The sequence below is a fragment of the Bubalus kerabau genome, chromosome 19, assembly GCF_029407905.1.
Source record: "Bubalus kerabau isolate K-KA32 ecotype Philippines breed swamp buffalo chromosome 19, PCC_UOA_SB_1v2, whole genome shotgun sequence".
Taxonomy (NCBI): domain Eukaryota; kingdom Metazoa; phylum Chordata; class Mammalia; order Artiodactyla; family Bovidae; genus Bubalus; species Bubalus kerabau.
Window position 1 is genome coordinate 67775453 of NC_073642.1, and position 20664 is coordinate 67796116.

Below are 20664 nucleotides of genomic sequence, written 5' to 3' on the forward strand. Positions count from 1 at the left end.
ACAGCTTTGTCTGGAAAAGAGAGAGACCAGCAAAATCAAGACTCATGTGACTGGCAAATGGTGAAAACTTACTTTAAATTCAACTACTGTAGGTATTTTTAGTTATATGAACAACAACTAAAAAAACAAACATGCAAGCATGGTAACAGGAAATCCCACGAGAATGTCATGCTCACAGGTGGTGCCGGTGGGGATGGAGGTTGATGCTACTTGACACAACCAGATCTCAGAGAAGTTCACAGCTCGGGGCAGTAGGCTTGCTTCAGAGAGGCGTTAGAGTGAGAGGGGACCCTGCCCGGCTGGGACCTCACAGGGAAAGCAGTCTTCACCCTCTCTACTACCAGCCAGGGTGCGTGGGCATCCCTGGATGCAGCTCCACCACCACCACCGCCCCCTCATGCCTGGCGTAGGTCACTCAGGCGGGGACAAGATGGCAGAAGGAGGTGGTACCCACACCCCAAAGCCAAGCTCTGCAGGTCCAACCTGGTGCCTGCTTCCAAGAGTCTTGGGGTGTTCTGAAGACTCATGTTCCCTCTTGACATCAAAGTACAAGGCCTTGGGGTAATTAAACCAGATTCCTCTCACCGCATCTGGGGCACCATGGGCTAAATCCCTCCACACAGCCCAGTGAGCGACATTGCACAGGAACACCACACGGCATCCTGGGATGGGAAGCTCGGAGCTCCGCGTGCCAAGCTTGGGACACCATCGCATCTGACAGTCCCTGGTTTTTAATAACAGAAAGAGAAGGGCTTCCCTCGTGGCTCAGTGGTTAAGAATCCTCCTGCCAAAGCAGAAGACTCATGTTCAGTCCCTGGGCCAAGAAGGTCCCACGTGCTTCAGGGGAGCTGAGCCATGTGCCACAGCTGCTGAGTCTGTGCTCCGGAGCCCGGGAGCCTAGAGCCTGCCCTCCGCAGTCCCAGGAGCCACCACCATGAGAGAAAACCTGCATGGCCACAAAGCCCCAGCACGGCCCAAGATAAATTATAAAAGAGTAAGAGAGGAGAACGTTGTGAGTTCCATGCCTGGTGTCTCGGAGGCCTGTGCTCCTTGAGGACGTGGCTGGGGGTTTGCCGTGAGGGCTGAGGCAAGTTCTGCCAGACACGGGCAGCGAGGAGGAATCTTGCTTCCCACGGAGAAACACTCACAGCACACTGTTGAATAAAAGTGTCAGTTACCAAAGTCTGTCTGATGATTCTATTTTTGTGTGAAAAAAAAAAAAAGGACATGTACACTGAAAAAGTCCATAAAGACATCCAGCAAAATGGTAGCTTCATTTTGGGGTGACAGCTTCACTGTGCTCTTGTGGCTGAATGCTCTCCCGCCTGTAATTTACTTCTGTTCTGTGAATATCTTGCAGTGAACTTAATTACTTACGGAGTAAGTCCTTAGTTCCTAACTGAATCGTCTGCTAACGAGAGTCCACCTTGGAAAATAATCAGAAATGTCCCAAAGCTCTTGTGCTGCTGTTTATATGACAGTGTCCAGTTCAGAGACCACGTGTGGGGAATGAAGCCGGGTGGTGCCCACCCCGCTCTTGTGAAGAGTCTGCAGTTATACTAATTATGAGTGGTTAAGACACATTGGAAGGACTGATGCTGAAGCTGAAACTCCAGTACTTTGGCACCTCATGCGAAGAGCTGACTCACTGGAAAAGACCCTGATGATGGGAGGGATTGGGGGCAGGAGGAGAAGGGGACGAGAGAGGATGAGATGGCTGGATGGCATCACCCACTCGATGGACATGAGTTTGACTGTCCGGGAGTTGGTGATGGACAGGGAGGCCTGGCGTGCTGCAATTCATGGGGTCGCAAAGAGTCAGACACGAACTGAGCAACTGAACTGAACTGAAGGACACCATGCTTCCGCTGCAGGGGGCACGGGTTCAATTCCTGGCCGGGGAACTAAGATCCCACAAGCCATGGGGCACAGCCAAAAAAAAACTTGTATCAAACAGTAAAAATGTTTAAATGAATGCAGAACCATGCACTGAGCTGTGCTGGGGGGTGGGGGCGGGGGCTGCCTCTGAGGGAGGGAAGTGATAAGCGACCTCAGGCAGAGCGGGGTAGGCCAGGGTCCCAGCCAGGAAGGAAACCCAGGTCACTGAGGGTTGCTTGCCAGCTGCGGCTTCTGTGGATGAAATCGGCCTTGAACTCGCAGAGCCAGGGTGCATTTCCAGTCAGCAGCAAGAAATTGGTCTGGCCAGTGTTTCTGAGCAGGGAAAGGCGCTGCTCCGTGGTGTGTTGGGTAGGATGGCTTGTTGCTAGGGACGGTTCGAAGCTGGGCACTGTCTGAGCCTGTTGAGGCATCAGTTTCTTGTTCTTCTCAGCGCTGAGTCCTGAGTCTTGCCCAGCGAGACGCTCTGCAGAGGAGGACGCAGGAGAAACATGGGGTGGCGAGGGCCTAGGTTCCGGGGAACTTGACTGTCGGCCTGAAGAGTCCTCAGCAGACTCCAGGGGCAGCCGGCGTCCTGGGTGGCCGGCATGATGGCTCTGGGTGAGGACGTCCTGCGGAGCTGCCAGACTCTTCGGCCTGGTCCCCTGGATCCGGAGCGCACGTCTGTGAGATCACTGCGCTGGGGGGAGGGGTGTGGTAACCCGGACCCCAAATGTCTGGGCACAGAAGCCTGTCTGTGCTGGGGCCCAGGCTTCTCCCGGTGACGAGGCCGGCTGCCCCCATGTGCCCCTGCCAGCTCTGCGGCTGAGCCGCAAGGGCTCGCCCAGGCAGCGTGGCGTGTGTGTGCACACTGCCGGACGGCACCCCAGCTGTCTGCACGCAGGTGCCTGGGACAGGCGCACGGGAGGGTATGGCGGGGGGCCTCTCCTCCTCAGCCGCGGGGGCAGTGCTGTGCGCACAGGTAAGCACAGCTCACCAGTCAGCCGGCTCTACCCGGTGGGCCACAAGCACCTCATGTCCCCTTACGGTCCCCGCTCAGGAGAACAACTGTCTCTTAGCTTCGTCTCCCTAAATAGCTTCATAGGAATCTGTGTCTCCATGCTTCTAGCCCTGGGGTCTTCATTTGACTCCTGCTGGAAGCGGGGGGTGCCTCTCCCCCCAACCATCTGCCCTGCCTCCCCACCTACCTCCTCCCAGCACTACGGTGCTGCAGTGGGGCACATACCCTTCGGAGCTGAGCTGGCAGTGAACTGCACCCCATTTTCTTATCTGCGTGACTGTTTTCCTTGGGCTTGAGCGTTGTCTTGTTTTTCCATCTGGTTTTCTCTATGGTTTGCGTATTCAGCCTCAGTGTTTCCCCACCAGCTGAGTCCATTTCCCCTCCATACGCCCAGACACATCGGTTCCATCCCCTTCTTGGAGTTGTCTCCCTGGACACCCTGACCAGCTGCAGTCTGGCCTGCCGCTCTGTCCTCCTGGGGTCTCCCTTTGTCTTGCTGGTGTGTGGGATCTCTTCTCTTCTGGATCCTGTGTCTTCCTCTGCCTGTCGCTGCTGTGGTGGAGTTTCTCCTCTGGTCAGTTCCTGAGAAAGGTTTGTAGAGGTAACTTTTGGAGACATTGCATGTGTGAAAGTCTTTGCTCACGTTCGTCCTTGACCTTGTCTTGAGTTTAGCAATCTAGGTTGGAAATCATTTTCCTTTAGAATCTGTAGGTTTTCTTCATCATCTCCTGGCGTCCAGTATTCCTTTCGAGATGTCTGAAGCCATTCTGATACTCGATCCTTGCTACCTGACCTGTGTTTTCTCCCTGGAAGTTTGTGAGATCTCCTTGTTCCCAGTGTCTTGGGAGTAGAGAGTAGTATGTGCCTGGGGGAGTCTGTTTGAGTCTTTGTGCCAGGAAGCCTTCCAGCCTGGAGCTCGTGGCCTTTGTTCTGGGATATATCCCGTGCTTGTGTTGGCTTATGCTCGCATCTCCTCCAGGCCTCTGCCCGACCCCCGACCCCATTCTCCCACCCCACAGGTGCTCTTCCTGGGCATCTTGCTTTTGTGCCAGGGCGCTGCTTTTCTTACCTTTTCTCTCCTATTTTCTTTCTCTTATACTTTTATCCCATTTTCTTCATCCTGCAATCCCTCTATGGGGCACTGTCTGAGCCTGTTGAGACATCAATTTCTCGTTCTTCTCGGCAGTGAGTCCTAAGTCTGGCCCAGTGAGCCCCTCTGCAGGGGAGGACACAGGAGAAACATCAGCTGCCCAAGGAGCCTGTCGAGGGCCTCTGGCTCATTTTCCGGGGAACTCGACTTTTGGCCTGGGGAGTTTGCGGCGGACTCCAGGGGTTATTTCTGTTAAAATATGTATGTATATAATATACATATGTAAATGTTAAAATATGTTTGTATATACTTTTCTTTTCCTCCACACGCTGTATGATTTGTGGGATCTTAGTTCCCCAACCAGGGGTTAAGCCAGGCCCTTGGCAGTAAAAGCGCTGACTCTTAACCCCCGGGCCACCGGAAAATTCCCTCTGTGATTATATTTCAATTTCTGGACACTCCTGTTGCTGATTCACAGTTGTTGAGTCTTCTCTTGCCCTCAAGGATGTTTTTTCCTTTCTTTGATTTTTTGATTCTGCTAGGTCTTTGTTGGGGCTTTCCAGGTGGCACCACTGACTGGTAAAGAACCCGCCTGCCAATGCAGGAGACATAAGAGATAAGAGGATCCCCTGGAGGAGAATGTGGCAACCCACTCCAGTATTCTTGCCTGGAGAATCCCATGGACAGAGGAGCCTGGCAGGCTACGGTCCATGGGGACTCACAGAGTCGGACAGGACTGAAGTGACTGAGCGCAGCACAGACCTTTATTGCTGTCCTAGGGCTTTCTCTCCTTGGGGTGAGGGGGGGCTACCCTGTAGTCGTGGCGCACAGGCTTCTGATTTCGGGGGCTTCTCTTGTTGCACAGTATGGAGCCCTCGAGCGTGGGCTCCGTACTCGCAGCTCCCGGGCTCCGGAGCGCAGGCCCCATACTCGCAGCATCCCGGCTCCGGAGCACGGGGTCCGTACTCGCGGCTCCTAGGCTTAGTGGTTCCGCAGCATGTGGGATCTTCCCAGACCAGGAATTGAACCTGTGTCCCCCGTGTTGACAGGTGGACTCTGATCCACTGCGCCACCAGGGAGGCCCTCCGAGGATGTTTTGAAGTTTCTTGCCGGGCCGAGACCCCATGTCCCTTGAGCTGCTGCCTCCTGTCTCTCCTGTGTCCTCTCCACACAGCTTTCCTTAGACAATGGTGGTCTTATGTACTGGGTGGGGTGGGGAATGAGCGTGCGTGAGGCTTGCTGACGGTGGTCTCTCCATGGTGGTTGGGCCACGTGGTTTGCTGGGGGCAGGGGGCTTCACTCGGCTCCTGAGCCCCTTCCTGCTCATCCACGGCCTCCCAGCCCCATGCATTGTGTGGCCGAGCTCTGCTTGCGTCATCACCCCTGGGCTCCCCACACTCCTGTGAGAGGGGAGGACGGGGTGACCACTGCCCGGGAGGCTGTGGGCGTCACAGCTCTTCGGCGGCTGGCACCCCCGCCCCGCGCTGAGCACCAGGGCATTGCACGCCCCTTCCCCCACTGGCGGAGTTGGGGCCCCTCCAAGGACACGCCCCCTCCTGCGCCCCTTCTTTGTCTCCTCAAGCACCCCTGGGTGGGGTCGAGGTGTCGGGGGCTCCTGTCACACACGCGGTCCTCTGATGCCCTCAGCAGTGCCGCCTGCGAGGGCAGGATAAGACCTCCAAGAATGGAGGCTCATGCCGTTGGCCAGCACAGCTCCATTTTGAGGAAAAACACTTTTTGAGAACTGCCTTTATATCCCACCCCACCCCACCGTGGCTCCATTTGAACACCTGCTGTTTTGAGCTTCCATCTCCTCAGACCCCGTCCTCCTGGGTTGGGCTGTGACTCCCGGCCAGACCCCCCAGCCTTGCAGCCGTCCCCTCACCATCTCTCAACTCGTCGACCCAGAGGCTGAAACAAACGCCCATGGGCCCTGTCCCGGCTGACAGGTGTGTGTGAGTGCCCCCCAGGAGGCCCCTCCCAGGGCCTTGCCCTCCCGGCCTTCTCCCGGCAAGCAGGCCCCCAGCACGGGGCGCTCAGCTCCGCTGCTGAGTGTGAGAAGCCCTCTGAGCACCTGGGCCAGTGCGCCTGGGTCAAGTCTCCACGGACTCGGAGCACAGTAGTGCCAGCGCGCTCGCTGACCCAGCATGCAGGCTGCGGTCCACTCCCCGGCACGGCCACCCCTGCCAGCCCGACTCAAGAGGAACAGAACGTGACCTCTGCCCAGGAAACCTGTTTCTGAGTGTTTTCCTTGGCACGTCCCCCAGCAGCTAGCAACTGCTGTATCTTACTGGATTCCGAGGTTGTGCCGGGGCAGGAGTCACCCGTCACCCTCTGGCTTTGCCATCAGCAGCAAGAGGAAGAAAGAAGCCGGGAACTTTGCTCCAGTCCAGAGCCCGCATTTGGTGGCTTCGCCCAGCTGGGTCAGCAGTTCAGCAGCGCGGCTCACCCTCCAGAGAAAATCCTGGACTTCAGCCAGATACTTTTAACACTAACAGCAGAGTGGCTCCCACACGACTGCCCCAGGGGCCAAGGCAGCGTGCAGAGCGGGGTCTGCGGGCCTCGGGTGGAAGACACCCCCAGGCTGCCCGGCAGGCCCCAGGGCAGCCAGGACCACCATGCCCCAGCCCCGGAGCATGAACACCTGGCAGGGGAGCCCCGCGGGCTGTCTGCCCCTGCCAGCTGAGGACGCAGAGCCCAGGAAGGGAGGACCGGGCATGCTCAGGGAGCACGCTGAGAGCCCACTGGCCCTGCATGTAGATACAGGCTGTTCACCCCAGTGTCCACTGTTCAGGCTCCCATGAAAGGAGGAGGAGACGAGAGGCGGCACGGGATCTGCTCCAGGGAAGGCACAGAAGAACTGAAGTGACCAGACAGAACTCAGGAAGGGCGGAAACCCGGGGCCACGTGCCAGGGGCTGAATGTGCCCGAGGCTTGGCAGCCTGGGGCTTCCTGCCACTGCCTTGGGGTGCTCAATCCAGACCCCGCATCCTCCAGGAAAGGCAGAGTTCACCACATCTCCCAGATGTTAGGTGGGCTCGAGGTTCATTCGGATTGAGGGAGGGGGAGCCTGCAGGGGAAGGAAAGCATGACTGGCTGCCGTGAGGGGTCAGGGTTTCTCTTCAGAAGCATCTTTCCCAGTGGGGTCTGTGTGCCCAGCAGGCTCCCGGTTCATTCACCTCTGTGTCCCCGAAATATTCCTTCACGTGAACTTTATCCAAGGTCACATGAAGTCCCTACCAGAGTGATTTGTCTAGATAAAATTCTGGCTGTAGAATTTTTGACTTTTTTCTTTACGCCTGGATTTATTCACATTGCTGGGCTTCCCAGGTGGCGCTAGTGGTAAAGAACCCGCCTGCCAGTGCAGGAGATGTAAGAGACACGGGTTCGATCCCTGGGTCAGGAAGATCCCCTGAAGGCGGGCATGGCCACCCACTCCAGTATTCTTGCCTGGAGAATCCCGTGGACAGAGGAGCTGGTGGGCTACAGTCCACAGGGTGGCGAAGAGTCGGACACGACTGAAGTGGCGAAGCACGCGTGCACACTCACATTCTGCCTGCGGGAAGCATGTGGATGCACACATGTGTGTTCGTTCCTTGGAATAGAGGCCCAGTCTGCCAGAAGTTTGGAGCCCTCTGGTCTGAGCCCTGGACACTTCGTTTCTAGAAGATGGGCAGGACCCTCACTTCTCAGCCTGAGTTTTTGTCCATTTTCTGACCCAGAATGTGAGGGAGTTGGGCTTAACTGGTCTCCTAGGGCCCTTCCAGCCCCAAGCTGGTTTTGGCGAGCCCTTGGCTCAGACCAGCCAGAGTGCTCTAGAGAGGCGGTGCTAACGCCCCTCTCCTCCCGGGGGTTCCAAGCCTTGCTGTCCCCCAGACGCCAGTTATGTGGGGGTTTCTTGAGCAGAGACTCTGTGCCACCAGCCATGTGTGGCGCTCTGAGGGCTGTGAAAATGAAAAAGCATGATGGATTCTGAGTCCACCCAGCCTTGAGGGGAGTGAGTGGGGGGGGTGCCCTTAGGGCAGGCCCTGTGGGGTGGGCCTGGACGGGTCCCCTTGGGCTGGTAGACGGGGCAGCGGCTCCTTCAGGAGGCCTGTTTGTGGGCGCCAGGGCCATGGGGCCCAGCCAGCCGTGGGGCCAGAAGGGGCTGCTGCTCGGGGAGGGCACAGGGGCAGGGGTGCCCTGCAGATGGCAGGGACCGCAGCCTGTGGTGTCAGCCAGGCCCACAGCTGGGTGGGCTCGAGGCCCCTGAGGCCGTCAGGCCACACCGCCAGGCCCCGAGCTGGCAGTCTCGTGAAATGGGGTAGAAAACCAGCGCTGATGAAGATGGCAGAGCAAAGGGTGGAGGACCTGTGGGGGAGCCCTCTCTCTGCTTCTGGCCCCCAGCAGAGAGGCGGGGACCAGGGCCATCAGCTTCCTCTCTGCACTGTCTTTCGTTTCTCCTGTGAGCGCGTGGTCTGTTTTTGTTCGACCCTCACTGGAGTGCAGCTGATTTGCAGCGTTGTGTTGGTTTCAGGTGTGCAGCAAACTGAGTCAGTTATTCATATGTGCACTCTTTTTGTTTTTAAGATTCTTTTCCCATATAGGCCATTACAGAGTATGGAGCAGAGTTCTTGTGCTCAACAGCAGGAAGTTCTTATTAGTTACCTATTTTATATATAGTAGTGTGTATGGGTCAATCCCAATTTCCCTTATATCCCTCCCTACCTATGCCCTTGGCAACTATAAATTTGTTTCCTACATCTGTGACTGTACTTCTGTTTTGTAACTAAGTTCATCTGTACCTCTTTTTTTAGATCCCACGCATAAGCAGTACCATAGGAAATTTGTCTTTCTCTGTCTGACTCCCTTCACTCAGTATGACAGTCTCTAGGTCCATTCACGTTGCTGCAAAAGGCATTATTTTGGTCTTTTTTATGGCTGAGTAATATCCCATTGTGTATATGTAGCACATCTTCTTGATCTATGCCTTCGTCGGTGGACATCTGGGTGGCGTCCGTGTCCTGGCTGTTGGAAACAGCACCGCAGTGGACTTTGGCGTGCACGCATCCTTTTGAATCATGGTTTTCTCCAGGTATATGCCCAGGAGTGGGATTGCTGGATCATATCGCAGCTCCAATTTTAGTTTTTTAAAGGAACCTCCACACTACTCTCCATAGTGCCTACACCAGTGTACATTCCCACAACTGTGGGAGGGTTCCTTTCTCTCCACTCTCTTCCAGCATTTGTTGTTCGTAGGTTTTTTGACGATGGCCATTCTGACAGGTATGATGTGGTACCTCACAGTAGTTTTCATTTGCATTTCTCTCATAATCAGTGGTGTTGGGTATCTTTTCACGTGCTTTTTGGCTGTCTGTATGTCTTCAGAGTGTGTGGTCTTACCACAACTAACTTAACAGCTATCATCCAAATTCTTGGGACATCTACTAGATGAGAAGCTCGGAGCCAGGTTGACAAGTACTGTATGTAACTGGATGGCAGGGAACACAGAACCCGTCACACTTCTAGTACATGTTCTTGAGGCTCAGAAGTATTTTATCTGCACTTGGCAATTATTATGAACCCCTTCACCTGAGAGCAGTCACCCCGGGCCCCAAGTCGGGGCACACAACGGCAGGACCTTTGGAGTCCTGGTTTGGGAACAGTCTGTCACTGAGAACTTCACGACACCTCAGTGTCGTGTCTAGTCAGGATCTCAGTGTATAAAATAAATTCTAGGAAAGAGTAATGGCTTGTCCTGTAACATTGATGACTTGGAGTAAATAAAATGTGTTACTTGTTGGTAATGATTAGTGATGAGTGTTTATCTTTTGAGAACATGGGACAGCAGCTTGAGGTGTTGATGGGCCTGAGCAGCTCCTTTGATTTGTAAACATCAGAGCATGTTGGTGGCTGTAATCTGGGTGCTTCCAGAAAGCGGGTGTGGCCCCTCCCCATCACTCGCCCTGAAGCTGCTCTTTAAAGGGCACTTAAAACTAAGGAGCAGGCGGACACCCACACACACTCACATGCACAAACACACACTTTCTGTCCCAGTCTTTGGAAGCACACCAAGATTATACATGGGTTTTTTTGTGTGTTTTTTTTTAGCATTTCCAAATGATTTTTAAATCTTAAATTCCTTATTTACCCCATTTTATAAAACAGCATCCTTCTTTTCTCTTTTTTCATTTTTGTGGTTTTGAATAGGAATAAACCAAAATTCAAGGCTGCCTGTTGCTTTTCCCCATTGAAATGTTGATTGCGGTGACTGCAGACTCACAGGCTCTGTAAGAACCAGAGACCCTGCGCACCTTTACGCAGTCTCCCCCAGTCGTGACTTTCCGCATAATGATGGCACGTGGTTACAACCGAGGCCTGTCTGCCTTCTGTTTTTTAAAAAATTGTGGTAAAATACACATACGTAAGACTTCCCGTCTGTGACATTCGGCACGTTCACTACGTTGTGTGATCTCGGTCACTACGTGTTACGGGACAGCGTCATCGTCCCAGAGGCGCCCTGTGCCCAGTGAAGTCCTCCTGCCCCCCAGCCCCCGACAGGCATGCACGTGCCTCTCTCCGTGTTCATTTCCCTCTCCTGGGTGTTTCTGTACAAGGAGTCACGCAACACGTGGCCTTCGCGATTGGCTTCTTGCACCGAGCATCCTCTTCTCGAGGCTCATCCATGCCTTATCGGTGTCAGCGCCTCCTTTGTCTCTGTTGCTGAATGCCCTCCATCGTGTGGCTCAGGCCACACTCTGCCCCCTGCTCATCAGTGGGCACACATTTGTGTTGTCTCCACTTTGGGGCTATTGTGAAGAAAGTTGCCATGAACACTGGTGTAGCTCTTTGGGAACATCTGCTCCACTTCTCCAGGTGTGTATCTAGGAGTGGGATTTCTGGGTCCCGTGGGAATTCTGCGTTTAACCTTTGGAGGAACTACCAAAGTGTCTTCCACAGCAGCTGCACCGTTTTACCTCCCCAGCAACATATATGGGAGTTCGTGTTTCTCCATATCCTTACTAATACTTTTTTAGCCATCCTATCAAGTGTGAAGTGAAACCTCATTGTGGTTTCACTTACATGTCCCTGGTGACTGATGACATTCAGCCCCTTTTCACGTCTTTGTTGGCCATCTGTACATCTTTGAAGAAAAGTCCACTCACGTCCTTTGCCCTTTTAAAAATTCAGTTATTTGCCTTTTTGTTGTTGGGTTTTATTTTTTTGTTGAATTTTAAGAGTTCTTTACTCTGGATACTAGACCCTTATCAGGAGAAATTTCTCCTATATGTTGGTTTTTTCACTTTCTTGATGGTGTCCTTTGATGTACAAAAATTTTTAATTTTGATGAAGTTCAGTTTATCTTTTTTGTTATTGGTGCCTATCTAAGAAACCATTATGAGATTTAGCTCTTATATTTATCTTTGATACGTTTCAGGTTATTTTTATATACGGTGTTAAGTGAAGCTGCAGCCTCATTTTGCTATGCACTTGCTATCTAGTCATCCCAGCACCATTTGCTGAAGACTTCTTTTTACTGAATAATCTTGGCAACCTTGTCAAAAGTCACTTGACCATATGGATTTATTTCTGAATTCTCAATACCGTTCCATTGATTTACATGTCTTTTCTTATGTATCACACTGTTTAATCACCATGGTTTTATAATAGTTTTGAAATTCCAAGTGTATTCTTTTTTTAATACTTAATTTTATCTGTTTGGCTGTGTCAGGTCTTCGTCGCATCACACAGGATCTTGCGTTGAGGCGCACAGACTAGGTGCCGCGTGTGGGCTCAGTAGCTCTGGCACACGGGCTTAGTTGCTCCACACCATGTGGGATCCTAGTTCTCCAACCAGGATTGAATCTCTGTCTCCTGCAATGCTAGGCAGATTCTTGCCTGGACGACCAGGGAAATCCCCAACTGTGTTCTTCTCCGAGATTGTTTTGGCTGTTCAGGGTCCCTTGCAATTGCATGCGAGTTTTAGGATCAGCTTTTCCTTTCTCTGAGAACGCTAGCTGGGGATTCCGACAGGGACAGCATTGAGACGTGTAGATGGCTTTGAGTAGTACTGCCTTGCCTGCTTCTGCGCCATAGAGCAGCAGAGTGGTTTTTACAGAAGGCTGCAGCCCACATCACCTGGAGAGCTGGTGTGAAAGGTCCCCGCACGAGTCCCGGGGATTCCAAGCTTTGAGAACCACTGTGGTCTTACTCATCTTCCTCGGGGCTCAGTAGGAATGAGCCTCCCAGTTTGAGATGGCCAGCTCATGGGAGAGCAGTCTTCCCAGCCATCTCCTGTCCAGCCCTTCTTGGCACTCTGGCTGTCTGACTGCGGGAGTCAGGTCACCGGAGCCGGTGCTGGGCCGTGTTCAGGAGCTCTCGGGGCAGGCGGCAGAGGTGCATGTGCTTTGTGGACTCTCCCTGGGCAGGTGTCTGTCTTCCTGCTGCTGCCTGCAGCTTAACCCCTCTTCTCCTGGAGGCGGGGGCGGTGTGCCCGTCGGACCTGCGCTGAGTCCTCGATTCAGCTGAGAGGCCCTCTTATTCATCACGTCGTTTCTTGCCATCTGCCCTCGGATGTGTTTCCAAACCTCTGTCTGAACACCTCCAATCTCAGAGCCCTGGAGAGGCTGTCCACGTTCTGGTTCTCAACAGGCTGCTCACACCAGGCCACCCAGAGAGCGGCCTTTGAGATGCCTCCCTGGGCGTCCTGGCTGTGGTGTGCAGGTAGGGTGAGGGGTGTTTGTTGAAGACACTTTTGTGGTTCAGTTGTTAAGCCATATCCAACTCTTGGCAACCCCATGGACTGCAGCACACCAGGCCTCCCTGTCCATCACCAACTCCCAGAGCTTGCTCAAACTCATGTCCATTAAGTCGGTGATGCCATCCAACAATCTCATCCTCTGTCGTCCCCTTCTCCTCCTGCCTTCAGTCTTTCCCAGCATCAGGGTCTTTTCAAATGAGTCGGCTCTTCACATCTTTTCAAATGAGTCAACCAAAGTACTGGAGCTTCAGCTTCAGCACCAGTCCTTCCAATGAATATTCAGGGTTGATTTCCTTTAGGATTGACTGGTTTGACCTCCTTGCTGTCCAAGGGACTCTCAAGAGTTTTCTCCAGTCCTGCCCCAGCCAGTTTGTGGATGCTGGCATGCAGGGCAACGCAGGTGCTGCCTGCCCGCCTGGTGGGGGCACCTGGAATGGCCAAGCCACTGCCCGCGCAGTGGGACCCCTGGCCGGGAGCACACGTTCTTCAAGAACAGGGGCGTGCAGAGGCACCTCAGCCTCCAGGATGTGTTCACGCGGGCGGCTGGGGAGCCTGAGAGGCCCCGCGTGCTGAGTTCACCTGTCGGGCGGCCAGCTGCTGCCGGGTGCTTGGCGCCCTGGAAGACTGTGAGCACCACCAGCATTCTCTGCACGGACACATCTGCTCCTTCTGCAGGCAGGCCTTCCGCTTCCGGTCACCTACTGGACCCCCACGTCCTAGAGTGCCACGACCCACCGTTCCAGATCCTGGCTGAGCACAGGACATGTCCCAGTGCCCGGTGGAGGGCTGCACAGAGGCGCTCGGGACAGCAGGGACCGGGAGGAGCACCTGGTGACGTGTCCCCTCACCCTGCAGACCCCCGCTTTGATAGACCAAGGAAAAGCAGAGGCCCAGCCCGCAGGTGTCCACAGAAGCCATGGGGGAGGACCGGGCGCCCCGGAAGGAGACGCCATGGGAGTCTGCTCTGAGCACGCAGAGGCCCACCCAGAACCTCCGAGAGAGAGCCGGCGGGCCTACGGCCACAGGATGCCGTCACCATCTGTTCCGGTCAAGGTGCCACAGGAGGATTTAAAGCGCCGGGAAGAGAAACAGGCAGCAGTGACGGCGGGGGCACTGCCAGGCTTCTCCTCTCGGCCCGCGGGTGCTCGGGACCCGGCCCACCGCCCTCCTTGTGCTGGGCCCCGTGATCGACCAACTGACTGAGGCCAGAGGCCATGGGGGAAGCCGTGGGGGACCTGCATATTCTGGGACGGGACCCCCTGTGTGGTGACCGGGGTGTGGGGAGCAGCCGCCACCCCTACTGTGTCCTTAGACACATGGAGTAAATGGTTTTCCCTAAGTGTTGTAAATGGCTTGCGACACCTGGAGTAATGGTTTTCATTTAAGGAGAAAAAAGCCTTCTCCAGCACCACAGTTTGAAAGCATCAATTCTCCAGCGCTCAGCCTTCTTTATGGTCCAACTCTCACATCTGTACATGACTACTGGGAAAACCATAGCTCTGACTAGACAGACGTTCGTCGGCACAGCGATGTCCCTGCTTTTTAATGCACTGTCTGGGTTGGTCACTTTAATAGGAGAATGAAGAGGCAGGGAGGGAGCTTCGTGGGGAGGCACTTGAGCAGGGTGGGCTCCAGCTGACCTTGCGGGCGAGGGGCAGGCCTGGAAGGAGACAGGCATGCTGCTGAGGACTGTCTGCCTGGCTCTCCAGGTGGCGGGGGCCCGTCCCACACCTGTGCTGTGGGCTCACAGTGCCCTGGGAAGGCTGCTGACGGGCAGCGGGGCAAGGGCCAAGGGGTTCTGAGATAGTGCAGAGCAGTCCAGGGGGTCGGGGAGCCCAAGGGCGGAGGGCAGAGGGCTGGGGGAGGTGGGGGTGTTCCCCCCTCCCTCCTCCCGCCCTCCTCCCCAGCCCTCGCCCCCTCCCTTTCCTGGTCCCCTCACCCCAGCCCAGCCTTCCCATCTGTCTCTCCATGTTCTGCTCATCCACAACACGTGGCCCTGAAAGTCCGTGGCTTCTGACCACAGTTGACAGCTGTTACCTCTCAGGAGTCTGGGTCTGGGGTGTGGGCAGAGTCCAGCGTGGACAGCTCCTCCCTGCCTCACCACAGTGGAGCCTCGGGGGCATGCGTTCTCTCCCTCCTCAGGACGTCCACACTGCAGACTTCACGCCCCTCCAGACCAGGCTCAGCCCTGCCTCCTCGATGCTGACGTCGCGTTCTTCTTTTGGTCCAAGAAGTGACAGACGGGATTCCAGGGCTGGGCACAGACCCCTGTCCCAGTGGGACCGAGGAGCTCATGGCCCCACCTGACACGGGAAAGCAAAGGCCCTTTTACTGTTGACGTTCTCAACTGAGAGGGTTTAGGGTGCGCCTCAGCTCCCGGCCCCGGAGCTCTGATCGCACCTCACAGACAGAGTGCTGCAGGCTGTGGTCAGCTCGTGCCCACAGCGGCCAGCTTGTGCCCACAGTGGCCGGCTCGGGGTTCCTGGGTGTCAGTGGGCCTGGTACTCTCGGAGCGCCGTGAGGATGCAGCCCCACCGTCTCCGCTCAGGCCTGCTCTGCGGCGTGAGCATCCCCTCCCCGAGCCCTCTGTGGGATGGGGTATGGCAAGGGTCTCTGGCCGCCTCACCTGCCAGCTCTTGGGCCCTGCGATGCTCTTGGCAGCTCCGCACAGCCGGCCCGGCCCCATCGGCCTGACAAGTGGCAGAAGAGAGGGGCTTGGGGCGTGAATGAGGAGGCCCACCTCCCAGACCCCGCCTCAGCCTCCTCCCCAGACCACCGCCCTCTTAGATCGAGCTCCCAGATGGGGTCACCTGCCTCCTGCCCAGAGGCCCTCTGTCCCAACACACTCGACAGCAAGTGCATTTTTCGGTGACTTTTACCTAAGATTAAGCTTTCACTTTGAAATCTTTAAACCAACAGAAAACGTAGAGGCAGCGGACTTCCCTGCTGACCCAGTGGTTAAGACCACGCTTCCACTGCAGGGGCTGCAGGTTCGCTCCCTGGTCAGGGAAGTTCCATATGCAGCACAGTGCAGCCAAAAAAATAAAGCAAACTTAGGGGCAGGTACTGGTGAACTCTGATGGACTCACCCAGAGTCACGCCCACACAGGGCCACGTGTGCGCTCTCCAGCCATGACGCTGTGAGTGCCCTCAGAGGCCAGACCCCCGCCACCTCCCTCCCCAGTGTCCCCCGATGTCTGTCCCCGCCTGCATGCCTCACACCCCCCTCCCCAGCCCTGGACTCAACACGTCTTCTGCCGGCACCCCTCCCTTCTCATCACCCGGCCCACCGCTGGGCCTGGGACAGGCGGCCGCTGGAGAGTCAGGCTCCGTGTTTGGGAGGACGTCCCTTGGTCTGAGTCTGCCAGGCGCCTCTATCCCCTCAGGGCTGCCCCTGTGCCTGCTGCTCCCGCCGTGGCGGGCTGCCGTGGGCTGGGGGGGACTGCCCCCTGCGATCACACACCCCCATCTCCTTCCCTACTTCCAGCCTGCCGGGGTCACCTTGGTCAGCGTCCACTGCAGCCCCGACGACCAGATGCTGTGGGCCCTGGACAGCAGGTGGAATGTGCATGTCCGAGCTGGGATCACCGAGGAGATGCCAGTGGGGACCGACTGGGAGCATGTGCCAGGTAGCAGCGCCGGGCAGGCGGCAGCCACACAGGGCTCGTCAGACCGCTGACAGCAGGCGTCTACCCCATCGCCCCAGGGTGGGACCCCACCAGCAGAGCGCCGGCTCCTGGTCCCTGGTGTTCCTTGTGGGACAGTCATTTCTGGGGGCCTCTGGTCCGAGGCTCACAGCCGTGCCTGCCCTGCCGACAGGGCGTCCTTTCCTGGGGCTCCTGCCCTGTGCCCGGGGGAGAGCAGGCTCTCGGGGAGGGTCGTCCCACCCCTTCTGCACCCCGGGTCTGAGGACAGTCACACGCCCTGTTTGCCTGCAGGGCTGCAGGCCTGCCAGCTGGCCCTGAGTGCCAGGACCGTGTGGGCCCGGTGCCCCAACGGGGACCTCGCCCGCCGGTACGGCGTCACCGACAAGAACCCTACCGGGGACTACTGGAAGAAGATCCCTGGGAACGTGACGTGTGTTACAGGCAGGTGCTGGGTACCGGGGCACCGTGGGTGGTGCAGGGGGCCTCTCAGGGGGCTGCTCCCACTAGGCTGGTTCTCCCAAACGAGACCCATCCCAGCATCACGCCTGAGGGGTGCCCAGCACCCGGACTCTGCCAGGGTCTCCCAGGAAGACGGGCCACGGGCCTGCCCACTGGAAGGCCAAGGTGGCCACGGTGCACGTTGAGGGGTGCCTGGGGCCACCCCTAGGCAGTGCCTGCAGACGTGGAGCCCCGGCTGGGGAGTAACAGTGTGTGGCCGGCTCTTGTTCCTGCAGTGACCGCGTCAGATGAGCTGTGGGCAGTGGGCCCACCCGGCTACCTCCTCCAGCGGCTGACGAGGACGTTCAGCCACTCGCACGGGGCCCAGGGCAGCCACGCCGCCACCCCCCACCCTGAGGACCTGGAGGACGAATGGGAGGTCATCTGAAGGTGCCCCCGGGAGGGCAGACGCCGGGCCCCGAGTGGGGACACAGTCGGCTTCATAGTCACTCGCCCCGGACACACCTCGCCAGCCCCCGTCAGACACGTCTAAGCCAGGTCGGACGGCCCACTTTGCTTTCATCCGTGTTCGTCTGTGTCTCGTCCCAGAACCCACAGCCTCGGCCGAGGGTCCGAGCCGTCACGGCAGCAGCAGGGCCTCTGGACTCCTGCGGAGGCCGTCCCGGGTGGGGCCGGCGGCTGCTGCGGTTGCAATAGTCCCCGCTGCGCCGCCGCCGCCGCCTCAGCACCGGCCGCCCCCAGCCCGGGTCAGCGCTGCCCGCTCCCGCCGGGGCCCCGCCTCCATCAGGCGCCCTCACCTCCTCTCTCAGACGCGGTCCCGGCACTCGTTCCCCGCGGACGCGCCGGATGGGGAGCCAGCTGTGCCAGGACGGGGCTACACGCACGCACACGGCACATGCACACGCACACCGCCCCCCTCCACCCCCGACCCCGCCTTGGGGCCAGGCCCGCCCCGGCAGACACACAGCTCCGCTGGAACAATAAAGGCCGGTGGGCGAACGAAACCCGACGTGTGCGCGTGAATCCCAGGCGGCGGAGCGGCCGCGGGGCCTGAGCCCCGCCGTGACGTAGGAACGTCTCAGTGACACTCAGCCCGCGCTGCTGGGGCATCGCAGAAACTCGGGCACCCTCAGAGGGTGAACCTCCTAGTGATGGCCTTTTCTGTTGTATTACAAACCTACCTGAGATACCTCATCTGAAATCCGATCTTACAAGTTTGAAATGTATTTTCTGGACCCAGTGGAAGGTCTCTCGCCCCTTCACGTGGTCTGTCCTGAGCCCGCGCTGTTCTCCGCTGCGTGTCCTCCCGGGCGGGGCAGCCTCCGTCAGCAGGCATCCACCTCGGGAGGGTAGATGCCCTCACAGGGCCGCAGCTGGTGCCTGTGTGGTCCGTTGCTGCGTGTGGCCACGTCAGACTTCAGTCCGTGGCCTCGCCCCACGGGGCCCACTCACGTCACCTGGCTCTGAGAGGCAGCCCCGCCGCCCGGCAGGAGTTCTGCTGAGCTGCTTTTTTTAGCCTGCCCTTGGCGTGGGGCCCTGTTACTCGAAGCCTATTTTCTACTAGGCAACTGTGTCCAAGAGCCCCTGGGCCACAGGTGAAAAGCAGTAAGATGCGCTCTGTGACAGGACCCAGCCAGCCAGGAGGACGAGAAGCCGCAGTGCCCGCCTGCACCTCACCCCTCACCCCGACAGAGCGCTTCACGCGTTCCGACAGCGGAGGCCCCTGTCCCGCACCCGCTGTGCCTTGCCCAGCTCCTCTCCCCGCTTGGCAGAGCTCTGCTGAACCCGCGGGACTTCAGTGCAATGAGCCCCCATCTGGTTTGATACTTTCCAGTGACTTGTAGCTTCAGTGCTTTGTACAAGTTTCCTTTCTGGTTTCTCAGTTGTGCTTTGAGACAGTGCAATAAACTTGACCTCTTCCCACCCCCACCCCAACCCAGTCCAGTCTGACGTCTGAAGGGGAAAAGCTGCCCTGAGTGGCACTCGTGCAGGCCGTTCCCGCCCATGCCACCGGGACTCTGCTGCTGGTGTTCCCAGCCCAGCCCCCCCACCAGGAGGGTGTGCCCAGGGGTGGTCCTGGGGGAATGTCACTCCAGAGGTGCCCCTGGGGGCAAGACCACAGGCCTAGTCTCCACCCACGACCCAAAACCAGATACCAGAAGTGCCCTGGTGGAAACCAGCATGTGGAGAAAGATCGTGTTCACGACACAGCAGGACGGCCAGCCGCGTGCCAGCAAACAACCCGAATGAGACACGTCAGATTCGGTCAAGACCTGGCCAGGCTTTATGGAAGACTTCTGTGAAAGCTTGACCGGGAAGGCGTGGCTGATGTTGCCGAGGGAAAGCCACAGACACCATGCAAAGACATCAGTCCTCTCCAAGGCATTTACGGCTTTCTCTCCATTTGTCAAACTCCCCACTGGGGTTCTTTCTGTTGGGGGAGGCAGGGAAGACTCCATAAAATAACGTTTGTGCCCACAGATGTGCTCTGAGGGTCTCCCAGCTCACTGGGGCTCCGGTGAGACCCAGCGAGGGGAAGTAAGTTGCTCAAGGCAGCAGAGCGCGCTGGGACTGGACCCAGCTCCAGGGGCTCCAGGCCTGTGCTGGGAAGAAACAGGTGAGCGGTGCTGAGTGATGACGGGCCCGAATGAAGCAGGCCGTGGGTGGGAGGGCAGTGACATTAGCGGCCCAGCAAGGACCAACCATGGGGAGTTAGCCAAATGGAGGGGGGAGGCGACTGCGAGCTGGCATGGACCTCAGCCTAACCGCTCCGGTGAAGCAGATACCAAGTGGACGAGAGAACCTTAAAACTAGGGGGCAAAGGACAGTAACTGACTTCTGGATGGCAAGTGCTTTCTAAACCCCAAAGCGGTGGGAAAAGTCAGAGGAAAATAGTATATTATTTCCTCAATTGATTTCCTCAAATTATAACGATCTTGTACATTTTAAAAAATAAATAAAAGGGGAAACAATTGCAGCAAGTCAGAGGAACAGCTGAGATGCACCTGTGGACAGAGGTGAAAGGGCACTGCCTTCTGAGCCCCCAGGGTGCACGTGGAGCTGGTAACAGCCTTACAGCCCTCACACCCTGAAATCCCTACTTCTAGAAACCTGTCCTCAAGAACAAACCCTAAGTCAGGTGTACAGGGGCAGCATCCGTAGTAATTGTGAAACACTAAAAACAGCTGACCAACAGCAGCTGACATTTGGGAACATTCCTCTCGTGAAACAGTATGCAGCTGTTAAAACCGTGTGCCCGGGAGGAAATCTGTGCCGAGCAGTCTCTCAGGCAGTTTGACTGTATCATTGCTAAATCTCTTGGGCGTGGTAAGGAGAACATGGTTTTGTAGGACTTCGTACAGAGAGGAAGATGACACACGTGTTTGCGTTGCTCTCTTCTAACTTCTGGTGGGTTTGAAACCTTTCATAGTAATTCCAGGGGACACAGGCGGGGCAGACACTACACACGCAGCTGGCCTTGGTGGCTGGTGGTCGCCTGTAGTGTGTACCTTTTTGTATCTTTTGAATTTGAGCCATGTAAATGTATTATTTATTCCAAAAATAAATAAAATTTACATTTTAAAGACTCAGTCCTCTCAAACATCAACTCCTTATCATACCAACACTAGTTGAATTAAATAATCACAAAATAAACACCAGAGGCTGTTTTACACAATGTTTTACAACATATGGAAATGCTTATTCTACAGTAAGTTTTTAAATACTCAATTTGATCTGATGGCAAATCTGTACGTAAGAAATAAGCATAGAAAAAAATTTTAGCATATGTATATGAGTGCATAGAAAAGACCAGAATACACCAAAAGGCGCG

The 20664-nt window shown here is 56.4% G+C and overlaps 1 protein-coding gene and 1 long non-coding RNA gene across 4 annotated transcripts in view; one reads left to right on the plus strand and one right to left on the minus strand.

Annotated features, from left to right (window-relative positions):
* The window catches only part of TECPR2 (tectonin beta-propeller repeat containing 2), a 102518-nt gene extending 82102 nt beyond the window's left edge, over window positions 1-20416 (plus strand). For 2 of the 3 annotated variants that reach the window (XM_055556451.1, XM_055556452.1), the window contains exons 18-20: window positions 16214-16355; window positions 16665-16814; window positions 17108-20416. In XM_055556451.1, coding sequence (XP_055412426.1) covers window positions 16214-16355; window positions 16665-16814; window positions 17108-17259 — 444 coding nt within the window. In that variant the 3' untranslated portion in view covers window positions 17260-20416. Of the gene's footprint in view, window positions 1-13401; window positions 13526-16213; window positions 16356-16664; window positions 16815-17107 lie in introns of those variants that run through there. The other variant, XM_055556453.1, reaches the window with a different exon arrangement.
* Window positions 21-15906, minus strand: LOC129634318 (uncharacterized). The gene is made up of 3 exons (XR_008705553.1): window positions 15353-15906; window positions 6278-15029; window positions 21-1154 (listed from the first exon to the last, which is right to left on the minus strand). It is a non-coding gene; the product is annotated as an uncharacterized LOC129634318 (long non-coding RNA).
* Window positions 20417-20664: the final 248 nt, after the last annotated feature.